This window comes from Penicillium expansum, assembly GCF_000769745.1.
Source record: "Penicillium expansum strain MD-8 chromosome Unknown contig370, whole genome shotgun sequence".
NCBI classification, from domain to species: domain Eukaryota; kingdom Fungi; phylum Ascomycota; class Eurotiomycetes; order Eurotiales; family Aspergillaceae; genus Penicillium; species Penicillium expansum.
Genome location: NW_015971428.1, coordinates 288,960 through 307,840, shown reverse-complemented (window position 1 = coordinate 307,840; position 18,881 = coordinate 288,960). Strand labels below are relative to the sequence as shown.

General features: G+C 48.2%; 11 protein-coding genes across 11 annotated transcripts; 7 read left to right on the top strand and 4 right to left on the bottom strand.

The window, feature by feature from the left end:
* Nucleotides 1-34: 34 nt before the first annotated feature.
* PEX2_108260 (NAD(P)-dependent oxidoreductase) lies at nt 35-808 on the top strand (the record flags this gene model as incomplete). Its single annotated transcript, XM_016748094.1, has 3 exons — nt 35-62; nt 121-344; nt 404-808. The coding sequence occupies 3 exons, from the start codon at nt 35-37 to the stop codon at nt 806-808; spliced, it is 657 nt and encodes a 218-aa protein (XP_016594936.1).
* Nucleotides 809-2,683: 1,875 nt separating this feature from the next.
* PEX2_108250 (FAD-binding oxidoreductase) lies at nt 2,684-4,424 on the top strand (the record flags this gene model as incomplete). The annotated part of the gene is made up of 5 exons (XM_016748093.1): nt 2,684-2,986; nt 3,061-3,134; nt 3,233-3,578; nt 3,637-3,872; nt 3,923-4,424. 5 exons carry the CDS (start codon nt 2,684-2,686, stop codon nt 4,422-4,424), a joined length of 1,461 nt encoding a protein of 486 aa, XP_016594935.1.
* A 251-nt stretch (nt 4,425-4,675) lies between these two features.
* On the bottom strand, nt 4,676-5,143 carry PEX2_108240 (uncharacterized protein; the record flags this gene model as incomplete). The annotated part of the gene is made up of 2 exons (XM_016748092.1): nt 4,676-4,835; nt 4,926-5,143. The coding sequence occupies 2 exons, from the start codon at nt 5,141-5,143 to the stop codon at nt 4,676-4,678; spliced, it is 378 nt and encodes a 125-aa protein (XP_016594934.1).
* Nucleotides 5,144-5,961: 818 nt separating this feature from the next.
* PEX2_108230 (uncharacterized protein) lies at nt 5,962-7,300 on the top strand (the record flags this gene model as incomplete). The annotated part of the gene is made up of 2 exons (XM_016748091.1): nt 5,962-6,752; nt 6,847-7,300. 2 exons carry the CDS (start codon nt 5,962-5,964, stop codon nt 7,298-7,300), a joined length of 1,245 nt encoding a protein of 414 aa, XP_016594933.1.
* A 35-nt stretch (nt 7,301-7,335) lies between these two features.
* Nucleotides 7,336-9,431, bottom strand: PEX2_108220 (Heterokaryon incompatibility; the record flags this gene model as incomplete). The annotated part of the gene is made up of 3 exons (XM_016748090.1): nt 7,336-7,385; nt 7,435-8,151; nt 8,213-9,431. The coding sequence occupies 3 exons, from the start codon at nt 9,429-9,431 to the stop codon at nt 7,336-7,338; spliced, it is 1,986 nt and encodes a 661-aa protein (XP_016594932.1).
* A 502-nt stretch (nt 9,432-9,933) lies between these two features.
* On the top strand, nt 9,934-10,215 carry PEX2_108210 (uncharacterized protein; the record flags this gene model as incomplete). The annotated part of the gene is made up of 1 exon (XM_016748089.1): nt 9,934-10,215. One exon carries the CDS (start codon nt 9,934-9,936, stop codon nt 10,213-10,215), a length of 282 nt encoding a protein of 93 aa, XP_016594931.1.
* Nucleotides 10,216-10,683: 468 nt separating this feature from the next.
* On the bottom strand, nt 10,684-11,264 carry PEX2_108200 (uncharacterized protein; the record flags this gene model as incomplete). The annotated part of the gene is made up of 3 exons (XM_016748088.1): nt 10,684-10,828; nt 10,879-11,211; nt 11,260-11,264. 3 exons carry the CDS (start codon nt 11,262-11,264, stop codon nt 10,684-10,686), a joined length of 483 nt encoding a protein of 160 aa, XP_016594930.1.
* A 527-nt stretch (nt 11,265-11,791) lies between these two features.
* On the top strand, nt 11,792-12,367 carry PEX2_108190 (uncharacterized protein; the record flags this gene model as incomplete). Its single annotated transcript, XM_016748087.1, has 1 exon — nt 11,792-12,367. The coding sequence occupies one exon, from the start codon at nt 11,792-11,794 to the stop codon at nt 12,365-12,367; it is 576 nt and encodes a 191-aa protein (XP_016594929.1).
* A 384-nt stretch (nt 12,368-12,751) lies between these two features.
* On the top strand, nt 12,752-15,163 carry PEX2_108180 (fungal specific transcription factor domain-containing protein; the record flags this gene model as incomplete). The annotated part of the gene is made up of 6 exons (XM_016748086.1): nt 12,752-12,822; nt 12,872-12,901; nt 13,020-13,302; nt 13,356-13,939; nt 13,988-14,158; nt 14,212-15,163. 6 exons carry the CDS (start codon nt 12,752-12,754, stop codon nt 15,161-15,163), a joined length of 2,091 nt encoding a protein of 696 aa, XP_016594928.1.
* Nucleotides 15,164-15,273: 110 nt separating this feature from the next.
* Nucleotides 15,274-16,617, bottom strand: PEX2_108170 (metal-dependent hydrolase family protein; the record flags this gene model as incomplete). The annotated part of the gene is made up of 1 exon (XM_016748085.1): nt 15,274-16,617. The coding sequence occupies one exon, from the start codon at nt 16,615-16,617 to the stop codon at nt 15,274-15,276; it is 1,344 nt and encodes a 447-aa protein (XP_016594927.1).
* Nucleotides 16,618-16,763: 146 nt separating this feature from the next.
* On the top strand, nt 16,764-18,615 carry PEX2_108160 (Major facilitator superfamily domain, general substrate transporter; the record flags this gene model as incomplete). The annotated part of the gene is made up of 4 exons (XM_016748084.1): nt 16,764-17,096; nt 17,152-17,357; nt 17,419-18,181; nt 18,238-18,615. 4 exons carry the CDS (start codon nt 16,764-16,766, stop codon nt 18,613-18,615), a joined length of 1,680 nt encoding a protein of 559 aa, XP_016594926.1.
* Nucleotides 18,616-18,881: the final 266 nt, after the last annotated feature.

The following is an 18,881-nucleotide window of genomic DNA, read 5'->3' as shown; positions in this document are numbered from 1 at the left end:
TTCAAAGCTCAAAGGCTTGCAGAATCTCGTGAAAATGCACATTCTTGTTCTAGGGGCTTCCGGTATTCATGACTCTATCATTCGATTTTATGCTGAATTTCTAACTTGGATGTGACCTAGGTGCTATCGGCTGCCTATTCTGTGATATCGCTCTTAAGGAAGGGCATAAACTTACACTCTTTGTGCGAAATGCCAACAAAGTTCCCGAGCACATCCGCCTGAGTAAAGGAACACAGATCATTGTAGGCACACTTGAGGCCGATCCGGACTTGGAAGAAGCCGCAAGATGTGGAGCAGACATCTTTGTCTCTTTTGCAGGACCAGCATTTGGAGCACAGGGCACAGTATGAGCTTATCCTACAATCATTTTAGCGTCTCGATTGGGTTTTAACGGATTTTCTAGCCTTTGGCAGATGGCTACAAACTCCTCATCCCAAAACTCGCCTCGCAAAACATCACCCGTGTTCTCATCCTCTGCACTCCATCTTTCAGAGGCGAATCTGATGTTGTAACGTGGAAATGGCGTACAGGGGAATGGTTCATGAAGATGTTTAGTTCTGGTCAATATCAGGAGATGATAGGTGTCGGAACAGCAGTTTCTTCCCTATCCGACAAAGATGGTATCCAATGGGGATTATTCAGAGTTGGTGGGCTCATAAACGGAAATGAGGCACCTGTTGATGCAACCTACCTAGGTAGTGGGGTGGATAACACGTGGATTAGTAGAGCTAGCGTTGCAAGATGGGTCTTGGATGAAGCGATTCAAGGGAAATGGGTTGGAAGGATGCCGTATATATGTAACAAATGAGAGGGATCATGAGAGAATCGATTGAATTATGTGTGCCTTCAAGAATATGAGAGATAGGGAACCTCACCGCCCTTGATATAGCGACGGATTAATATTTCGCCTTGGAATGCTGATTGGCTTTCTATTCAACCTCATGTCTGCGCAAAATTCATAAGTTCACCGTGATATGCCTCAGAGACGCCCTCATACCAAATCCCGGGATGGTTGCAGCCGATGTAAGAAACGACGGATAAAATGCGACGAAAGTGGACCTCCTTGCTCGACCTGCAAAGCTCGAAATGCAGTGTGTGAATATACCAGTGACACCTTTCGACCTTCAAGCTGGACTGAGATATATGAAGAAGAAAAACATCCACCAGCAAGTAGGCAGTCACAGAAGACGGTGCCTGAACACTCACACCAAAAACCCCATCCTGGATTTGCCCGGAATGCTTCAAGCACGACATCGGTTTCACGCACACGGGAATTGCAACTGATGCATCATTGGACGCTCAGAACATGCAGTAGCTTCTCGCCAATACTGAGAGAAGTTTTCCAAACATACGTGGTAGAACAAGCACTTCATTACCCATTCCTGGTGGACGCACTGTTAGCCCTTACATCATTCCATATCGCCGCTGAACTCCCTATACACAGTTCAGAAAAGGCAGAATATCTGGGTGATGCCCTACAATACCAGAGCAGAACATTGCCTGCCTTCCGTATAGAATTAGAAAATGTGTCACCGATAAACTGCGATGCTCTTTTTGCGTGTTCGGTGATAATGATGGCGTGCACTGTTGCTTCCCCGTCACTGGAAAGCAACACCGATGCCAAGCTAGTGACTAGAGTGGGGGTGCCCACTGATCTAAGATCTCTTTTCCATTTGGTAAAAGGGATTCATTCCATCATTGAACAGGCCCGCCCTTCACTTAATGAAGGGCCATTCCATTTTATCATTCAACCCTGGTCGGGGGCAGATCCAACGTTTTTGTCTGCGGAAGATGGCACCTATCCTCCAGTGTTAAGGAAGCTTTGCTGTGGTATCGACGGGCCATCACAGAAGATCTACGAACACGCTATCGATACACTTGAGCACTGTGCTCTAGCCGAAGGGATGGTGATCCCGTGGATAGCTATGGCCGGTGGAGATTTTGTCGAACAAGTTCAAAGCAAAGAGCCGTTAGCATTGCTTATCTACATTTGCTGGGGAGCTCTGCTGGGTCGTCTCGAGGGAATGTGGTGGGCTAGGGTTGCTGGAAAGAAAATAGTACAAAGCCTTGCTGAGCATCTCGTGCACAAAAGTGAAGAGTGGGATGAGGTTGTAAGATGGGCAAAAGAGATAGTGAAGATGGATACCCTACAACACCCCACGTAAACAAATAATAGCGTACAAGGTTATACATAGAAAAGTCTCTTACACAAAGTATGCTTTCCAACTGTATGTTTAGTCCAATTATGTCCAGGTTCTATAAATTCAGGTGGGTCGGAGACTTTCAGCCCTCTGAATGACTTTAAGAAAATGGTATTCAATTGTATACGGTTTGCATGGACTATAATCTACAATAGATTCGCCCATTGGGGGTAATCCTATGTGTTATCCTAAAACAGCTGCAATGTCCATCACAATTTCGGCAAAATGGTTCCACTTTATACGCCAAGTGGATGAAATTCATGAAATCTCCACCCGGAACAATCCAAACGAACCCGGCTGGGGAACGAACTAAAGAAGCTAGAGAAGCCGGAGAAGCTTCAGAACTATTTAGAACCTGACTCAAATCCAGTAATACCCCGGGGAGTGAATAGCCAAGTCTAACGTCCCTTTCGTTCCACTCTGCTCTCTGTTGACCAGGGCTCCGAAGTTGTATATATACTACCCAGGTACACTCACTCACCATGCGTGTAATATCACCCATGTTCTCGCTAGCCGGCATAGTCGCAGCATCGATGGCCACTGCAGCGCCCAATGTCTCGGCAGGCTGCAGGGCACTGCAGACGCTCCTTGAGAATTCGCTGTTTTTCGTCAGCAGCAGCGTTTACAAGTACGAGGCGGCAAACTTTTGGTCGAACACGGAGCTGATGGCTCCTGGCTGTGTTTTCCGACCGCAGTCCAGTGCACAGCTCGCGGAGGGCATTGTGGCGCTGGGCAATGCCAATGCTCAGTTCGCTGTTCGGGGCGGTGGACACATGGGTATTCGGGTGGGTTTTTGGTCTCAAAGTTACTAGTAAAAAAGTAATATTATGTTGAGTTGACCCAATTCTGACGGTCGCAGGGCTCGAACAATATCAATGGTGGTGTCTTGATTGTCATGTCGAACCTGACCACTTTGGAATTGTCCAAGGATCAGTCAGTCTATTGTGTCCATTGGTCCTTCTTACCGGTCAGTTATTTTTTTTGTTTTGTTTTCTTTGTACTGATGGTGGTCTTTACTTACCTCTGTTTAGATGGAGCGATGTCTACGAATATCTGCAGAAGTTCGAACTGACCGCTGCCGGTGGTCGTCTCGGCCCTGTCGGTGTGCCGGGATTGCTCCTCGCTGGAGGTGTCAACTTCTACGGTAACCAGGTTGGCTTCAGTTGTGATACCATTGTCAACTACGAAATTATCCTTGCCGATGGCTCGATCGTGGAAGCCAACAAGGCGAGCTATCCAGATCTGTTCTGGGCCCTAAAGGGTGGAAGCAGTAACTTCGGCATCGTCACCCGATTCGACCTGGAGACTATCAAGTCACCCAAGGTCTGGGCTGGTTCTCACACTGTATCTGCTGAGTACATCGATCAGTTCCTGGCAGTATGTCATATTGATGTCTTTGATTGCTCTATTATTGGTCACTAATTAGTTTCATCAGGCTGCGGCGACCTACGCATCTGACATCCACGACCCCAAGACGCACATTGTACCGGCTCTTGTGTTCGGAGAGCCTAATCTCGCCTCGGTAATTTTGTTCTACGATAGTGACACCATCAGCTACCCTGATATATTTAAACCGTTCACCGATATCCCAGCTATCAGCAGCATCCTTGGCTTCAAGACGGTCGCCGAGTTTGCCGCTGAAACAGCCGCAGTGGTGGTTGATGGCATCAAGTACGATCCGTCGCTCAGAAAGCCATGACCTTGTGACTAACCAGACTTAGTGACGTATTCGTCGCCGGAACCGTTAAGGGCACAAGCTACAAGGAGCTCCTCAGCGGCATCAGCATCATCAATCAAACCTTCTTCAACGAGCTCCCTAAGCTGTACGCGCAGATCCCTACCGCCAACATCTCCACTATCCAACTGGACTGGCAACCTATCGGTGCGGACTGGATGAAGGCCTCCGAGGCTCATGGCGGAAACGCTCTCGGCTTGGACTCCTCGCAAATTTATCTCTGTTACGCGGAGGTGGTTGAGTGGATTGGCTCGGCTTATGATGATGTTGTCGCTTCCTGGGTCGAAGAGACGACGTACAAGATTAACAATGCTACCCAGAAGGCCGGTCTCTACGAGGCTTTCAACTACATTGGTGATGCTGCTGGATTCCAGTCTATCTTCCCTGGCTATGGTGCTGAGAACCATCAAAAACTCCGCGATATTGCGAAGAAGTATGATCCCCAGGGTGTCTTTCAGACCCTTATGCCCGGTGGATTCAAGGTTTAGGAAATCCTTGGGATTTGTATGACACTTCCTATGGATGGACAAAATATGTACATAGAACATCTACCGGCAGGATTTATGCCCGTTTCACAATACTCCAAGATTTCCAGAGAATGATAAACCCATGTTTCGCGTGATGATGCAACTGGCATTTGTTGATAGCGAACCAACTGACCAGTATCTTAGAGATAGATGTCGCAATTTGGTATGAGCAGAGTAAAGAGGGGGTACATGATGACAAGATCCTGATACAATTAGACGATGAAGTTCAGGAGTCTTTTCTTGTTGAGGATTTCCCCTTCCACCAATCTCCCCGTCTCAGTGACTTTCCCATTGACTTGCTCGTAGCGTACGAGCGCGGGAATGTTTTTAGTGCCCCACGTTGTTCGGTAGACATTCCGAGGGTTACTCCATCTGATAGATATCAGCTTAATGCATCGAAGGACTCGTTTTGAATGTAATTTGGAAACAAAATATTTGTTCACACACGATGGTAAAACTTACTCAGGCTTTTGTCCAACCTCGATAATAGCTAATTCCGGTGCATCATCTCCGGCAAATGCCTTGTTGATATGTGGCAAGGCATCTCGTACGTCTGGGCACCAAGGTTGCTTGGTAATTGGATCTGATGAAGATATGAAGGCAATGAATAATTTCGAGTCTGGGCTCAGTGCTAGCTCTTTCACCGAACTTGGCAATGTGAAATATTTAGTGATTGGCATTCTTGCGGCTTTGGATACAGTTCGAACTTGAGTGTAGAGTGTAGGCAAGAAGTATGGCCGAAAGAATAGAATTTTGCTTGAGAAACAAAGTCGAGACACATTGCAAATTCTTCGTCGATATGAGGCCATTGTGGCCTTCCAATTGTTGATTGCATGACTAAGCAAATCGCAATTGCACGTGTGAGGCTTTTTGTTCTTGTCCACCACACCGTTCATATCTCATCAATCTCATCAATATCATGAGTATCATCATGAGGTTCCTTTTTTTTGTGAACAGAGGTGCCCTTATCTGGCGAGGGCTATATTACAATCATATCAACCTATGAGCTACAGCTACAGGTTTCAATTTGACCTGTTCCTGTAGTCTCAGGCTTCGGTCCTTTGCCCTATCCACCTAGCCATATGTCGTTCGACGTGTTGTTCGTGCTGCTTTTCTTTTCCGGTGACTTGGATTGCTGCTTATATATCCATATATCTATACATCCATCCAAAGTTATACAAAGAAGAGTCCATTTCACAAATAAGCCTTTCTCCGCCTTTTTCTGCCGTTCATCTATAAAACTCAGATAAGCAGCAAAATATATTCAAAACAAAGACATTTAAAAAGACGTTCAAAAAGACAGCCAAAAAGATGAAGCAAAAAAATATCACAAGGCCGCCAACGTGGTTGTCAGAGTATACATGTGGTCAGTGCTGAATTGTGGATACCCTCGTATTCTGGACGTTGAGACAGTGTAAGCGAAGTTCACCCGCAGGCTGAAGTGTTTTTCTCTCATTAATACTGACCGAATTCGTAGAATTCCAACTTTTCCGTCAGCATGGATGAAGCAGCAGCCAGCTTCCGTGCACAGTGGGTCAGTCCATCAGACTTATTCTCAATCCTCTTAATCATTGGTGGGGATGTCATTGGCCTCGCTCTGGCAGCCCTCGCCGGTGGCCCTATCACCCCCGCCACCTTATCTTTCGGATGGGTGTCGTACGCTATCTCAGCGCTACTAACTGCCCAAAGCGAGGACCGCCTGATGCCTCCGAGCCCTGACTCTTCGCCCCGAGTGATCAACCTAAGCACAGGGTATACGCGGTTCAACCGGTCCTGGACTTTAGGGCGGGTGTTTCAGAATTACGAATACTGGATGCCGGCAGAAGTAGAACAGCAACTGCAAAACCACCCGGTCTTGTACCAAGATGAGGAAGCCTGGATCGCAGACACAGAGATGTCAGAGAAGGCCACGGGAACGACAGAAACATACCCCAATTCTCGTAAATATGTGAGCCCCCACCAGGCGCGCCTCTGCGTCGCTGTTTACGAGTGGGCGCTGGACGGACGCTATCCTGTGGCGCAACCCGGTTATGACTGGGTGCATTGGCTGGGAATCATCGTGACGGTGTTTCAAATAGGCATCAGCGCGATACCGTTTGCTCTCCATGGAGACTGGAGTATCTTCCTGGTGACGGTGGCCGGGACTATTCTGGCCTACGCGTCCGGCGCGCTGCCGCAGTGGCGGAAGGAGAAATGGGCGTGTCGAACGTTGGACAAGCGCAAAGACATTGCGTTGACACTCGGCAATGGGATGCAGCATGTGATCGTGGTGCTGGGGGCGAAGGGTGGGTTGGACTTGGAAGACATGGCTGGGGGACAGGTGCCAAGCGAAGAGGAGAGACGGGGCACGTCGGGGTCCATTGATGCGACTGATGACTCCTAGCAATACTACGCGCATGATGACGTTCCTGTTAACGGTGTTGTGGTTCATGCTTCTCCTTAGCAGCACGGGGATTCAGGCCCATGCGTGGTATCTACTTGCGGTGGGCGGCATTGGCATGATGCAAAATCTCATCACGGCCGGGGCTCCGCGTCAGCCGGAGATGTTGGGAATACCGATTCGGCTGGCTATGCGTTCGAATTCGAGGAACGAAGCAAGTCCGATACCAATGGTGTTCGCCGAATTTAAGGTCATGCATACGCTGATGGAGCTCGAGTTGGACTTCAAGGGGGCTGGTCGAGCTCTGCTCCCGGAGTTCTTCCCTGGAGGTGGCGGCCTACAATCTTGGGAGGAAAAGTGGTGGTCCAGCAATGAACCGGACGTTCGACGCCAGCTACTACGGGCGGCGAAAGAAAAAGAATTTAACAAACAGATGCGCAGGACGCAGGCTGGGTGAAAAGAGCCATATAATACCGCAGAATATGGCAGTTTTCAACCGCGGAGGGTTAGTCTCTCTTGCGGGATGACAATTTGGTACTTTTCTGCTTTGGTCGAAGTCAACGTCAAAGAGGCCGATGTCGAACACTATACGGGATGAGAACAACCATGACGGATAGAGTGTGATCTGAAGTCCTCGCGGTGTAATCTTTCCGGGGCCGCCCGAGAGGTATTGGATTTCTTTGGTATATTGACACACCTTCATCGCCCAGCGCATTCCCTCTTCTTCAAACCGTGGCCCGGGTTGGAACAGCACGCCTTGCGGAAAATTGTCAATCAGGCTGTAGAATTTCCGCATCCGCTCATCGGAGCCCTTGACCTCGAGGATTACCTTCACATCGAGATTGAGGATGCCCGCGAGAATGATTGGGCGATCGGCTGCCTTGCTGGTGGCTCGCGTGGCTACATTAAACCAATTCCATCTAATTAGTTGATCTTTTGTAATGTCGCTTTTCTCGAAAGGACTAGCAACCAAGCTGACGAAGCGTTCAAATTTGGATGTGGAGTCAATGGTATGTTTAAAGAAAGTGAACCAAACACCCATGGCAAAGTTGGCAATCCTCTCCTGCATGATGGGGAGTTTTCCTCGGTCAAGCTTGGTCAGGAGCTCATCAGCAATAGTGGCAATGTTGACTGCCTTGTCAGAGAACAGCACGTACAGCCGGCTCTTAGCGGCCAGCCCTTCTTGGAGCGTCCATAACCGGCGCATCCAGCCCGAACAGTGTAGCACCCTCAGAAGAAGTTCTAGGTGAGTGGTAGAGCTGGTACTCACATGCCTCATCTCCGAATCAAGAATCATCGTTCGATATGCTGCAATCGGTTAGGCTACCATCTAAGAACGTCCAGTGGTTTGTTAACAGCTTGCACTAACCATCCACGTATACTTCACGAATGCGCTGAATTGCCAGGCTCCGAACGTCGGGCTGATGTGGTATGCACAAGGTATCAATCCATAACAGTACTGAATCATCTCTACGCAGAGCTTGGCTGCCCGCGAAATGGGCAAGTCGAGCCGCGCCAGTGTGTAGTGGTCCAAATGGACCACCCTCATAGCGAGGGACATACTCACCACCAGTGAGGACACGCCTTGCCTCCTCATAGAGGAGTTTTAATTGGCAGTGCGGGAGACTGTTGCCCTGCGTGTTGCCCAAACCATCGGACCACACATGTGAGATGGCCAAGTATTGCTTGCCAACGCGCTTTCTCACGATCTCGATCTTGAACGTCTGGTCGCCGAGCTTGTCCTCGCCACTAGGTGTGATCATCAAAAGGGGAACCCCCCCATCCCGGAGAATTGTATGCAGCTGTTCGACATTTGACTGGAGGTGCGAACAAGTGCAATCCTCCTGTACGTGTCGAGTAACATAGTCGCTCTCATCGACGTTGTTTGCCACACATTCCGTATTCGTGCAGGACTCATGCGTTATCGTGTTCCACTCGGCCTTGACACGCATCAACTGAAGCAGATACGCCGGGGTGTCCACTCCGCCACCGGCCACGCGACACTTCGCTGCATCCAAGGGGCACCATCCCTCTGCGACCATCCGCTTGGTCTCATTTTCTCCGGTGAACATCCATAGCCTAACATGAGAGGTCTGGGTCTGAGGACCGTCTCGCTTGACTGCAATGTCCCAGAGCACATAGCAGACCAACCGAATGGCCAATGACATGTCATCCTGCACATAATAATTGCCGTATACTGAAAGTTGCTCGCAGACTTTCTTGACAATGTCAACGGCTCGCTCGCCAAGTTTCTTCTTCTTCCATTCCTTGGCGTCGTCGATATATTTATGAAGATGCTTTGTCGTTATGTACTGCTGGGGGCCTTCTTCCCTGCACAGAAGAAAATCGGACTGGTCCAGCTTGTCCCCGAACACATAGTGAAGCATGCCAAAGTAGAGCCAGCTTGCTATACCAGAATGGAATTTCTTCGGGATTGCCCGTCGAGGGAACTTTTCAGCTCCTGTTTCCAATTTCCAGCCATAGCGAATCGGGAACTGATCCCAATTGCCTCCATCATATAGCAAGCCGTCGTACTTGATCTGAAGAGGCTTTGGGGGTTTATCAGGGAAGAACACATGCTCCGCCATTGTGATTGACCAAGGGACTTTGAGAGTTGCACTTTTTCAGTCAAATAAAGCCCCGCGTCAGCATAGCCCTAAAACGCTAGTCTCGTACTGGTCGGTTCCCGTGCCAAGAAGTGCTCGTATTTGCTCTCCACGTCGTTTCGTTTACTGCTCATCTGCTTGACTTACCTTCCTTCTAGAATTCATGCTTTCCATATTCAGATTCGGCCTCTTTTGCCCCAGTATTTATTATCTAGTAAATCTCAGGCAAGATTCAAGTAGTAATTTTGTGGTTTGATATGTTACGCTTCCTACATTGTGGCATTCTAAGACTTGAACCCAACAATATCGGCATGCGTAGTCGCGTAGAATTAGTCAGGGTAGAAGAAGGCAGTCGTTTGGATATGGAAAGCAAAGCTTTTAGGCACAATGCATGCAACGACGGTTCATTGGCCTTGACCCAAATCAGGGGCAACGGGCCTGGGAGCGGTGGATCAAAGAGCAAAATCTTGAAAACACCGACAACATGTCCAGTGTCTGTCTGCTAAAGACTAAAACCCCCGTTATTTTCGAGCCAAATGGGACTTACGGGATTATTGTCTTCGGGTCAGAGGGCACTCAGTCTGGAGTATTGAGAACGTGTGCAGTGGTGTCACTGCGCACCACGGAGGATTCAGTCCATTATGCACAATTTGAAACCGTGGGGGAAATCAAATCTATCGCCAGCTTTCTACAATGGCCAGACAGAGGGTATCTGGTACCAGTTGCCTGGGATGACCGACAAGACCGTGAATGGATTGTTGGTTAACTGGATGTAATGTTGGTCTGAGTGAATGAATAGTTTGAGCCATGCATACCAAATTTCCGAAGTGACAACATTCTTGTCATAATTTTCGAGTGTGTTTAAATATGCGAATGGAACGAATTCAATGACCCCAGCTACCTCTGCATGATAGAGCTCAAAACCTCTCGGTGCTTCATGTAGTTCGCACAAAATGAGTCATGGTGCTGTGTCTGAGACATTGATAGTGCGAAGACTGGCCGGACGAGCTCTAGAATGTATTTTAAGCAAGATATAAGCCAGTGTTATGCTCACTTCCGGATGACCACAGAATTTCAATAACTTTGCTACATACGAGGTGTGTTGAAATAGAAAATGGAGAGCAAGTTCACGAGCTCGTGCGTGCACACGTCAAGGGCAGCAATGTGAGCCACACAGGGCACCGAGTACAACATAAACAAGCTCGATGGCCGCTAAAAAGGGGAACCCATGCATTCAATTGACCTGGTCGCTTTCATCTTCGGCCTCCGCATCATTTCCCTCATTGCCCTGTGGCCACAGGCCGTCGGTAGGCTCAGCAGGCCACAAGGTGGCACAGAGGTCCCGCGCATCGGCCCAGTCTTCATAACCACCATCGGAGCTATACATCATTAGAATAGATCATCTGAACGGATGTCATATTTAGCATACCCAAGATCAAGGTTCTTCGGTGCCAGAATCCAAATCCTGAGAAGGATGGACGTAACGACCACATCGTATGGCTTTTGGGCAGTCTTGCAGAAAGTCCACGCGCCCGGCTTGCGCAGTATGAATGGTTCGTGGGCATTTCCTCTAACCCCGTTCAGGTCTATGCCTTGTTCAGAGTCTATGACCACCGGTGTGATCTTGTCTTCATCCTCGGTTGGGCCACTGAGAGGAACACGTGCTTCTTTGATGATATTGGGGACATCTTGGATGAGCTGGGTCCAGGCCTTTTGCCATTCAGGAGTATCCCAGCCAAGGATGGCGTAGTAGTGCGTGTAACTGTCTCTTGTTAGCAAGTTGTACTTTTTGGGTAAAAGATATACTAACCCCATGGTTGAAGATGGAGTGTTGTGAGAGGAGAGTAGAGGGGGAAGTTAGGATATTGGAAGATGTGAACTTTGGGCAGCCACAACCTTAAGAAGTCACCTGCAGAGGAAATTACATCACTTCACGACCATCCGAGGAATATCTTTTGACTTTCAAAGATCAAACAAAAGAAAAGGGGAAATGATGAAGTAAAGTGAAAGCCCAGAGATTACGTGCAATGCAGTTTTATGTTTTACTGCATCTTTTGAGAATATCCTCTTTGGCCTGAGCAAAAAGGTGTCTGAAAGCCTCCAGATCTCCAGGCACTTCATCTTTATCTTCATTTCCCCTCTAGCTTGGACTGTCTTTTAATCTTGCACAGAGATGGCTGAAGTGAGTATATATGAGGCTAACTATTCAGATAACCTTGGGATGATTACGCTAACATCTCTTTTCTATCACCCAGTCAAGACCTGATGAGCAATGCCTAGCTCCAGAGCTTCGCCAGGCTCTTGATGACTTGAAAATGGCTGTCCATTCAGCAAATTGCTGTATGACTACCTCTCGTTTTCTGGACTCGTTTCCAAAACTCGGTACCCAACACTCAGAGATCCAGAGAGCTGTCGAAAAAGTGGCTCGGTTTGCTCGCGATCAGGACGAGAGCGCTGCTCAGGCCGTACAAAAATCCCAAACGACATTCGAAGCTCTATCTACTGAAAATCAACACGGCTTGATACAGTACTATGGAGAAGATCTCAGTTTCTACCTTGAAATCGACATTCCTCCGGACCTGTCGCGTACTGCCTCCCCTATCAAGGAATTCCAGGTTTTGCTATTTGACATTGAAAATCTCCACCGTGCACTCGCCCGGGTACGTGGAGTGGAGGCGAACATTACCAATGTCTTTTTGGGGCTGCCGTCTATCCAACGACTGATGCGAGAAAGTCGGGACGAGGAATTGCGGTTGTTAGAACTACGCAGCTTGGCCGAGACTCAACTGTGTACGCAATTCTTTGCCTTGGATCGGGAACAACAGGATATGCTCTGGTTATGGTATCATGATTCTATGGGGATCAGTGGGATCCAGAGGGATGACAATGCGCAACACTCCTACTCGGCTAGGAGCTGAGATGGAGACAACAAGGAGGATGAAAGGATTGTCAACTCGAACAGCATCCCAACTTGCAATCATTGAAGCACGAAAAGGAAATGAATGAGCAAATAGTGGGAAAGAATATCAGATGCCTACAGTCTCCAATCGGTAGAATCCTCCCTAGATTTACTAACAGCTGAATCCTGATCCACCCATTATCCAGATATCAGTGATTCAAACTCCTGTCTCCTGTGATATCAATCGTCCCTTGGTTAATCTCGTATTTTTAATCTCTTCACCTGAGATATCGAGTGTGGGGTAGATAACGGGCCAAATTGCCGAGTTTCGGGAAATTGTCCTTTTTCTTATTCTTCGGTCCACTCCCTTTATGGGCCATCGGATCACTGTCAAAAATCGATTATGGACTTTGCCTCGAAACGACGACGGAGAAGACGAGTTGCCGACGAGAATCGCAAAAGGGCACCCCGAGCGTATGCTTGATTTATCTGACATGTCGCGTATCTGCTAACTGGGCCCTAGATGCGATCGCTGCAAGGCGAGGAAAAGCAAGTGTGTTGAGGCGACACCGGGAAGATGTCAGCGGTGTTTTGCGAGTAATTTAGCCTGCAGGTTTAGAAGGTACCGAGTCCATCGGCATTGAGAATGACATCTCTCTAACATGAGACAGGGAGAAATCGGCTTCTGTTCAAGATACTGCGTCAAGTGACCTCACTGAACCTGGTATAGCCGGTGCATCAAGCAACAGTCAATCCCAAGTATTGCAAGATGATGTCAGTCACAATGATCCGCTATCTCCAGCATCGGTTTTGTCCCAAAGGCTCGCCGAACATGTTGTTGCAGGTCAATCCAAAAGGGTCCCCTGGCCAAACATCCTCTCCCGTCTGAGGGAGGCTTTCTCGCTAGATCCAGATGCTGCTCCCGAGGAAAGGGACATGGGCATAATGCAAGCCGTGAGTTATATCGATATTGTGATTCAGAGCTCATGCCAACTAACGAATCCAAGAATATGACGCGTCCAAAGGCGCTTCATCCATCCGAGGTGGCACGTTTGCATGCAGCGATTGACGCATTTCCCCCACGGCATATCGCCGACTTTTTGCTTTCGGTATTCATTAAACATGCAACGGATACATTCTTCTACTTTGACCAGGACCAAATATTATCCGAGATTGACCAATTCTACATGGACACCACCTCACCATTGAGATCTGACTTGAGCTTTGTCTGTCTGGTAATGGCGACATTTGCGCTAGGCAGTCAATGGACGCCACTAGAAAGACCAGATGAATTTGCAGTCAGCTTGCATCGAGAAAATGATGATTTAGGTCAGGTATTCTATACTTACGCCAAAACGCTTATTCCCGACCTGATTGACCGGCCCTGTCTCCGATCCATTCAAGCGCCTTTCTTGTTAGGTGTCTACCTAATGCCAGCAAGTGCCATTGGATCATCCTATATCTATATGGGTTTGGCTTTGCGCAAAGCGTTGGCATTTGATCTTCATCTCAACCCAGAGGATCAAGCAGTCGATGACCGGGAGAGAGAAGTCCGATGTCGGTTATGGTGGTCAATCTATTCTCTCGAGAGGTAGGTGACACGCCCATTGTAAAAGCCAACCTCACTGACCACTTTCAGGTGTACCACGGTTAAATTAAGCAGGCCTCGCTCTATTGATGTCAATGTAGTGAAAGTGCCACATCCATCGCCTCTTCCAGCACTGGATCGCCTACAAACATACAACAACATTCAGTTCCAGATGGCGTACACTCGTTTAATCAAGATCCTGGATCGAGTTGCAGAACCGGAGTATGTTGCCTCCACTCCAATAGAACAAACAAACTTATATTTTATTCGAGCAGTGCTGTCACCGAAGCAGAAGAGCAGTCAGAATCCAAAGGTCTGGCTTCCGATCTTCGACAGTGGAAGAAGTCCTTACCACCAGACTTCAAACTTGATAACATCAACCCAAAAGACTCAAGATACCGCACGATCTTCCATCTCTATTTGAATTATTACTACGCGTGGATAACCATGGGAAAAGTCGCCCTTGTAACCGTTGCTCGAACGAGCCTTCGCTGTCATATGTTTCCTACGTCGCGCCCTCCTGACCCAAGCGAGGCCACCTTGAGACAATCCCGGTATTGTGCAAAGGCAGGCAGAAAACTTCTCCTATTGTTTGAGAATCTGACGCAAACTCGCAACATCACTCGCTTCTCCTTCACGGACTTCCAGGGATGCAGTATTGCGACGATCGTGACACTAGTGGCTGGAATCACGGAACGCGATTCAGGATACAATGCTCGAGTGAAATTTGGTCTAGATTGCCTTCGGAGAATGGCAACTGGCAACACAACAGCCAAACTGGGGGTGAAGTTTGTTGAGGCCGTGCAGTCGATAACAAACGAGGCTGCGGAGAAGCTCCATCGAGCATCTTCCATGGTCAATGAAACGCAGAATGTGCAAACCTCGGCTGGATCGGATTACAACCAATGGGCTGAATGGCTTACCAGGTTGGAACGCTCCCAAATACTGGAGCAAAGAGTGATCCATGAGGTAGAGCCCGATGTGCCATTTTCACATACTGCACTGCACCCATCACAGTCAAACCAGAATACGACTGATTGGAGGACGGCTGGTGAACAGTATATATCGGAAAGCTCACTCCCGCAAAATCTAGCACATGACTCAACCATTTTGCGGGAATTCCAGTCTATCGAGTGCGACCTTTTGTCGGGACTCCAGAGTGATGATCAAACTTTTCTCATGGGGTTGACTGGGCTTGATGTCCTAGATTTCTCTGGGTTTACATAAATTACCAAAACAACATCTTTGACCTGGATATGTTTATTTATTTCCATCGTAATATGTAATATTCACAACACCAATCGCCATGCAATGCAATTCAATACGCAACAACCTAATCATTGTACTCTCACAGGAATCTGACCATCTTCTAGCAACGCATCCCATCTACTTTTATAGACACGGCCATCCTTCATCACACCAAGCACATGTGCATCAGGCTTATCAAAGACGGTCACATCCTCGAGCGGATTCTTATTTAGAATCACAACGTCGGCATGGAAGCCCACCTTGATTTGACCCAGCTCATCCGCGCATCCCATCATCTTTGCTGGATTCACAGTAGCACTACGCAGGATCTCCAGCGACGACAGAACCTGCGACCTTAGCGCAAATTCATGGGTCTGCGCAGAGCCCAGCGGACCCAGCAAATCAGAGCCATAGCACATAGTCACACCAGCTTCCGAGGCAACTCTCAAAGCCTCAAGACCAGACTTTAACACAATCGAATTCTTTGTCTGAGATTCAATAGGCAGATAATTCTTCCACCGCTCGGAAGCCATCTGAGCATACGCGATGAGCGTAGGCGTCAAGTAAACCCCTTTCTCAGCCATCAGCTTAGCAGTGGGTGGATCAACGAAGTTCCCGTGCTCAATACCACGGACACCATTATCGATACAATGCCGGATAGCCTTGACAGTATATGCATGCGCCGTGACAAAAGTCCCAGCATTATCGGCACATTCCACCATAGCTTGAATCTCCGCCGCGGTAAACTGCAGATGCTCTAGCTTATCCGTTGGCGACGCCACACCACCAGATCCCATGATCTTAATAAAGTCCGCACCACAGCGAATCTCCTCACGGACAGCCGCCATGCACTCTGGCACGCCGTTGCACATACGGCCCAGGTGATTATTGCTGTGGGTACCACCGCAGCATTCCGTAGCCTCATGCGGACCGCGCAGATCCCCATGTCCACCAAATTGGGAGAGGGCATGGCCTGCAATAAAGACACGCGGGCCAGGGAAGACACCATCTTCAATTGCCTCTTTCAGGGCGAGCTGGGCACCGCCACAGTCACGGATGCTGGTGAAACCGCGATGTAGCATCTGCGAGGCTGTGTAGGGCTGGCGCAAGAGGTGGACATCATTTGGGTTTCCGAAGGCTTTAGATAAATCGCTGAAGCCTGGGACTGCGCATAGATGTACATGGGCATCGAATAGACCGGGGCAGAGATATTCGCCTTGGCAGTCTACTGTTTCAAGGTTGGTTTGTGAGGCTGGGATGGATGATTCTGAGCCAACATAGGTAATTTTACCCTCGCTGGTTATGAGTGTTATGTTTTCTTTGATTGTGCCTGATTCGACATCGACGATGTTGGCGTTGGTGAATTTATATCCCTGCGGTGCGGGGCGGGTCCATGGCTTGATGTCTGAGCCAGGCAGGGTGGTTTGTGACATGATGGACTTGTGAGATATGGTAGGATAGAAAAATACTGGATAAGACCAAAATATCGAGATTAAATACTAAAAAAGAAAGCAGAAAGAAGACAAGGGAGAGTAATTTTCGGCAAATTGGTCGACAGATTCCCGACGCCATCGGACCGATGTACCTTCTCCGCATATCTTCCCGGCACTTGGAGATAAGCCTCCCTTTTATAGCAGGGGAGTCCGGGGCATACCAGCTCGTTTTTCTTGAAAATTCGAACATCTTCATCTTTCAGTGTTTTGTTGAGTCAAGTCTGAGCTTGCCCAAATCCCAAATCTTCAAAATTGGTATATCAAGGGGCATCAATTCCATGGAAAATTTGGAGAAGCATGCTGCGAGCAGCGAAAATGCCGATCCAACGAAAGGTGAAATGATTGAGCTTCGTGGAAGTTACACCGAGGAGGAAGAGAAAGCCGTCCTTCGCAAAATTGACTTGGTCATTTTGCCTTTTGTAAGGGGTTCAAACTGTCTCCTTTGTTTTTCAGGCTAATGACGCATATTTCTAGATGTGTTTCGTCTTTTTCCTGCAATACCTTGACAAGCAGAGTCTTAGCTATGCTGGTGTCTTCGGTCTCATCCAAGACCTCAACATGACCAGCTCGCAATATTCATGGTCAAGCTCGATTTTCTATGTTGGCCAACTGGTCGCCGAGTATCCATTCATCTATCTCATGAGCCGGCTCCCATTGACCAAATTCGTCGGTGCAACTGTGTAAGTTTACTCTTGCCATGTTACTATGCCGGTCACCATCATGTGCTAAACACCAATACAGAATTGTCTGGGGAATCATATGCATGTGCCTCGCAGCGCCGAAAAACTTTGCCGGATTCGCCACCGTTCGCTTCCTTCTCGGCTTCAGCGAAGGTGCCGTCTCTCCTGCCTTCGTGACAATCACCAGTATTTGGTACCGAAAGAAAGAGCACAATGTTCGCACGGCATTATGGATCTCCATGAATGGCCTGGCACAGGTTCTAGGCTGTTTCCTGATGTATGGCATTGGCAAAAATAACTCACTTCCAATTGCGCCCTGGCGTGTACTATTTATCATTTGCGGCGCGATAACTTCCGCTGCAGGTGTGGCGTTCTTTTTCCTTATGCCAAATGGGCCCAAAGATGCATGGTTCTTGAATGCCCGTGAGAGGGAAGTCCTGTCGCTACGCATGGCACAGGACCGAGATGGTGGTGACAAGGCCTCTTTTTCTTTTGCCCAGCTCAAAGAGGCAATAATGGATCCCAAGGCATGGGTTGTCTTTTGGTTTGGTGTTTTAGTATGCATGCAGTCGCCGGTTTTGACTTTTGCATCTCTTGTGATCAAGTCGATCGGCTATACCAACCTTGAGACTATGCTATATACGGCTCCATCGGGAGCTGTGCAAGTTACTCTATTGTGGATTGGTGTCGGTCTAGTGTTTATCTTCCCCAATCAGCGAACGCTGGTCGTTCTTGTTCTGATTATCCCGCCCCTGATTGGGACTGTCTTCTTGATGAAGTTGGACGTGACTGCTCAATGGGGCCTTATTGTTGCCTCCTGGCTGGTGTGTATCTTCTCTTTTTGGGCTATCTTTCCGTTGTTAACCTCCGTTCCTTTTAGTCTTCATGCATTACCGCCTCTATGACCCCACTTCTCTCACTTGCGGCATCAAATTTTAAAGGAAATACAAAGCGCGCTGTTGTAAACGGCATGTTTTTCATCGGTTACTGTGCTGCCTGCATTGCCTCACCTCAACTATGGACTCACAGCCCTCGTTATACGTCTGGTGTGATAACATCCATTGTGACATGGTGTCTGCTTTTCATGGTGGTGATTTTATTCCGCTTCTTGTGTATCTGGGACAATAAGCAGCGTGATGAACAGGCTGCCAGTTCAGGTGACATTAGCGTGGACCAGGAGGTCAAACTGGACGAAAATGGATTGCCACAGACAGATATCACGGATAAACAGGACCGACAATTCCGATATGTATGGTAATTGACTGCGTATATCTGTCTCGGAAAGTCTTTCTCGGAGCTTAGTTAATATGACTTGTACTGCTTTGTTGTATAACTCTTCAAACTTGGACCGAAGACACCAATGATACATCGGGGGCCGTAACTTGGCGTAGCACTAAGTACCCAATGCGTCCCAGCATGATGTAGAAAACATTTCTCTAGGTTTATTGGCAAACCATAAAATTCATAACATAGTGATGGGTATACCGTATAGATATGGCTAGGTGATGTCAAATATTTGCCTCA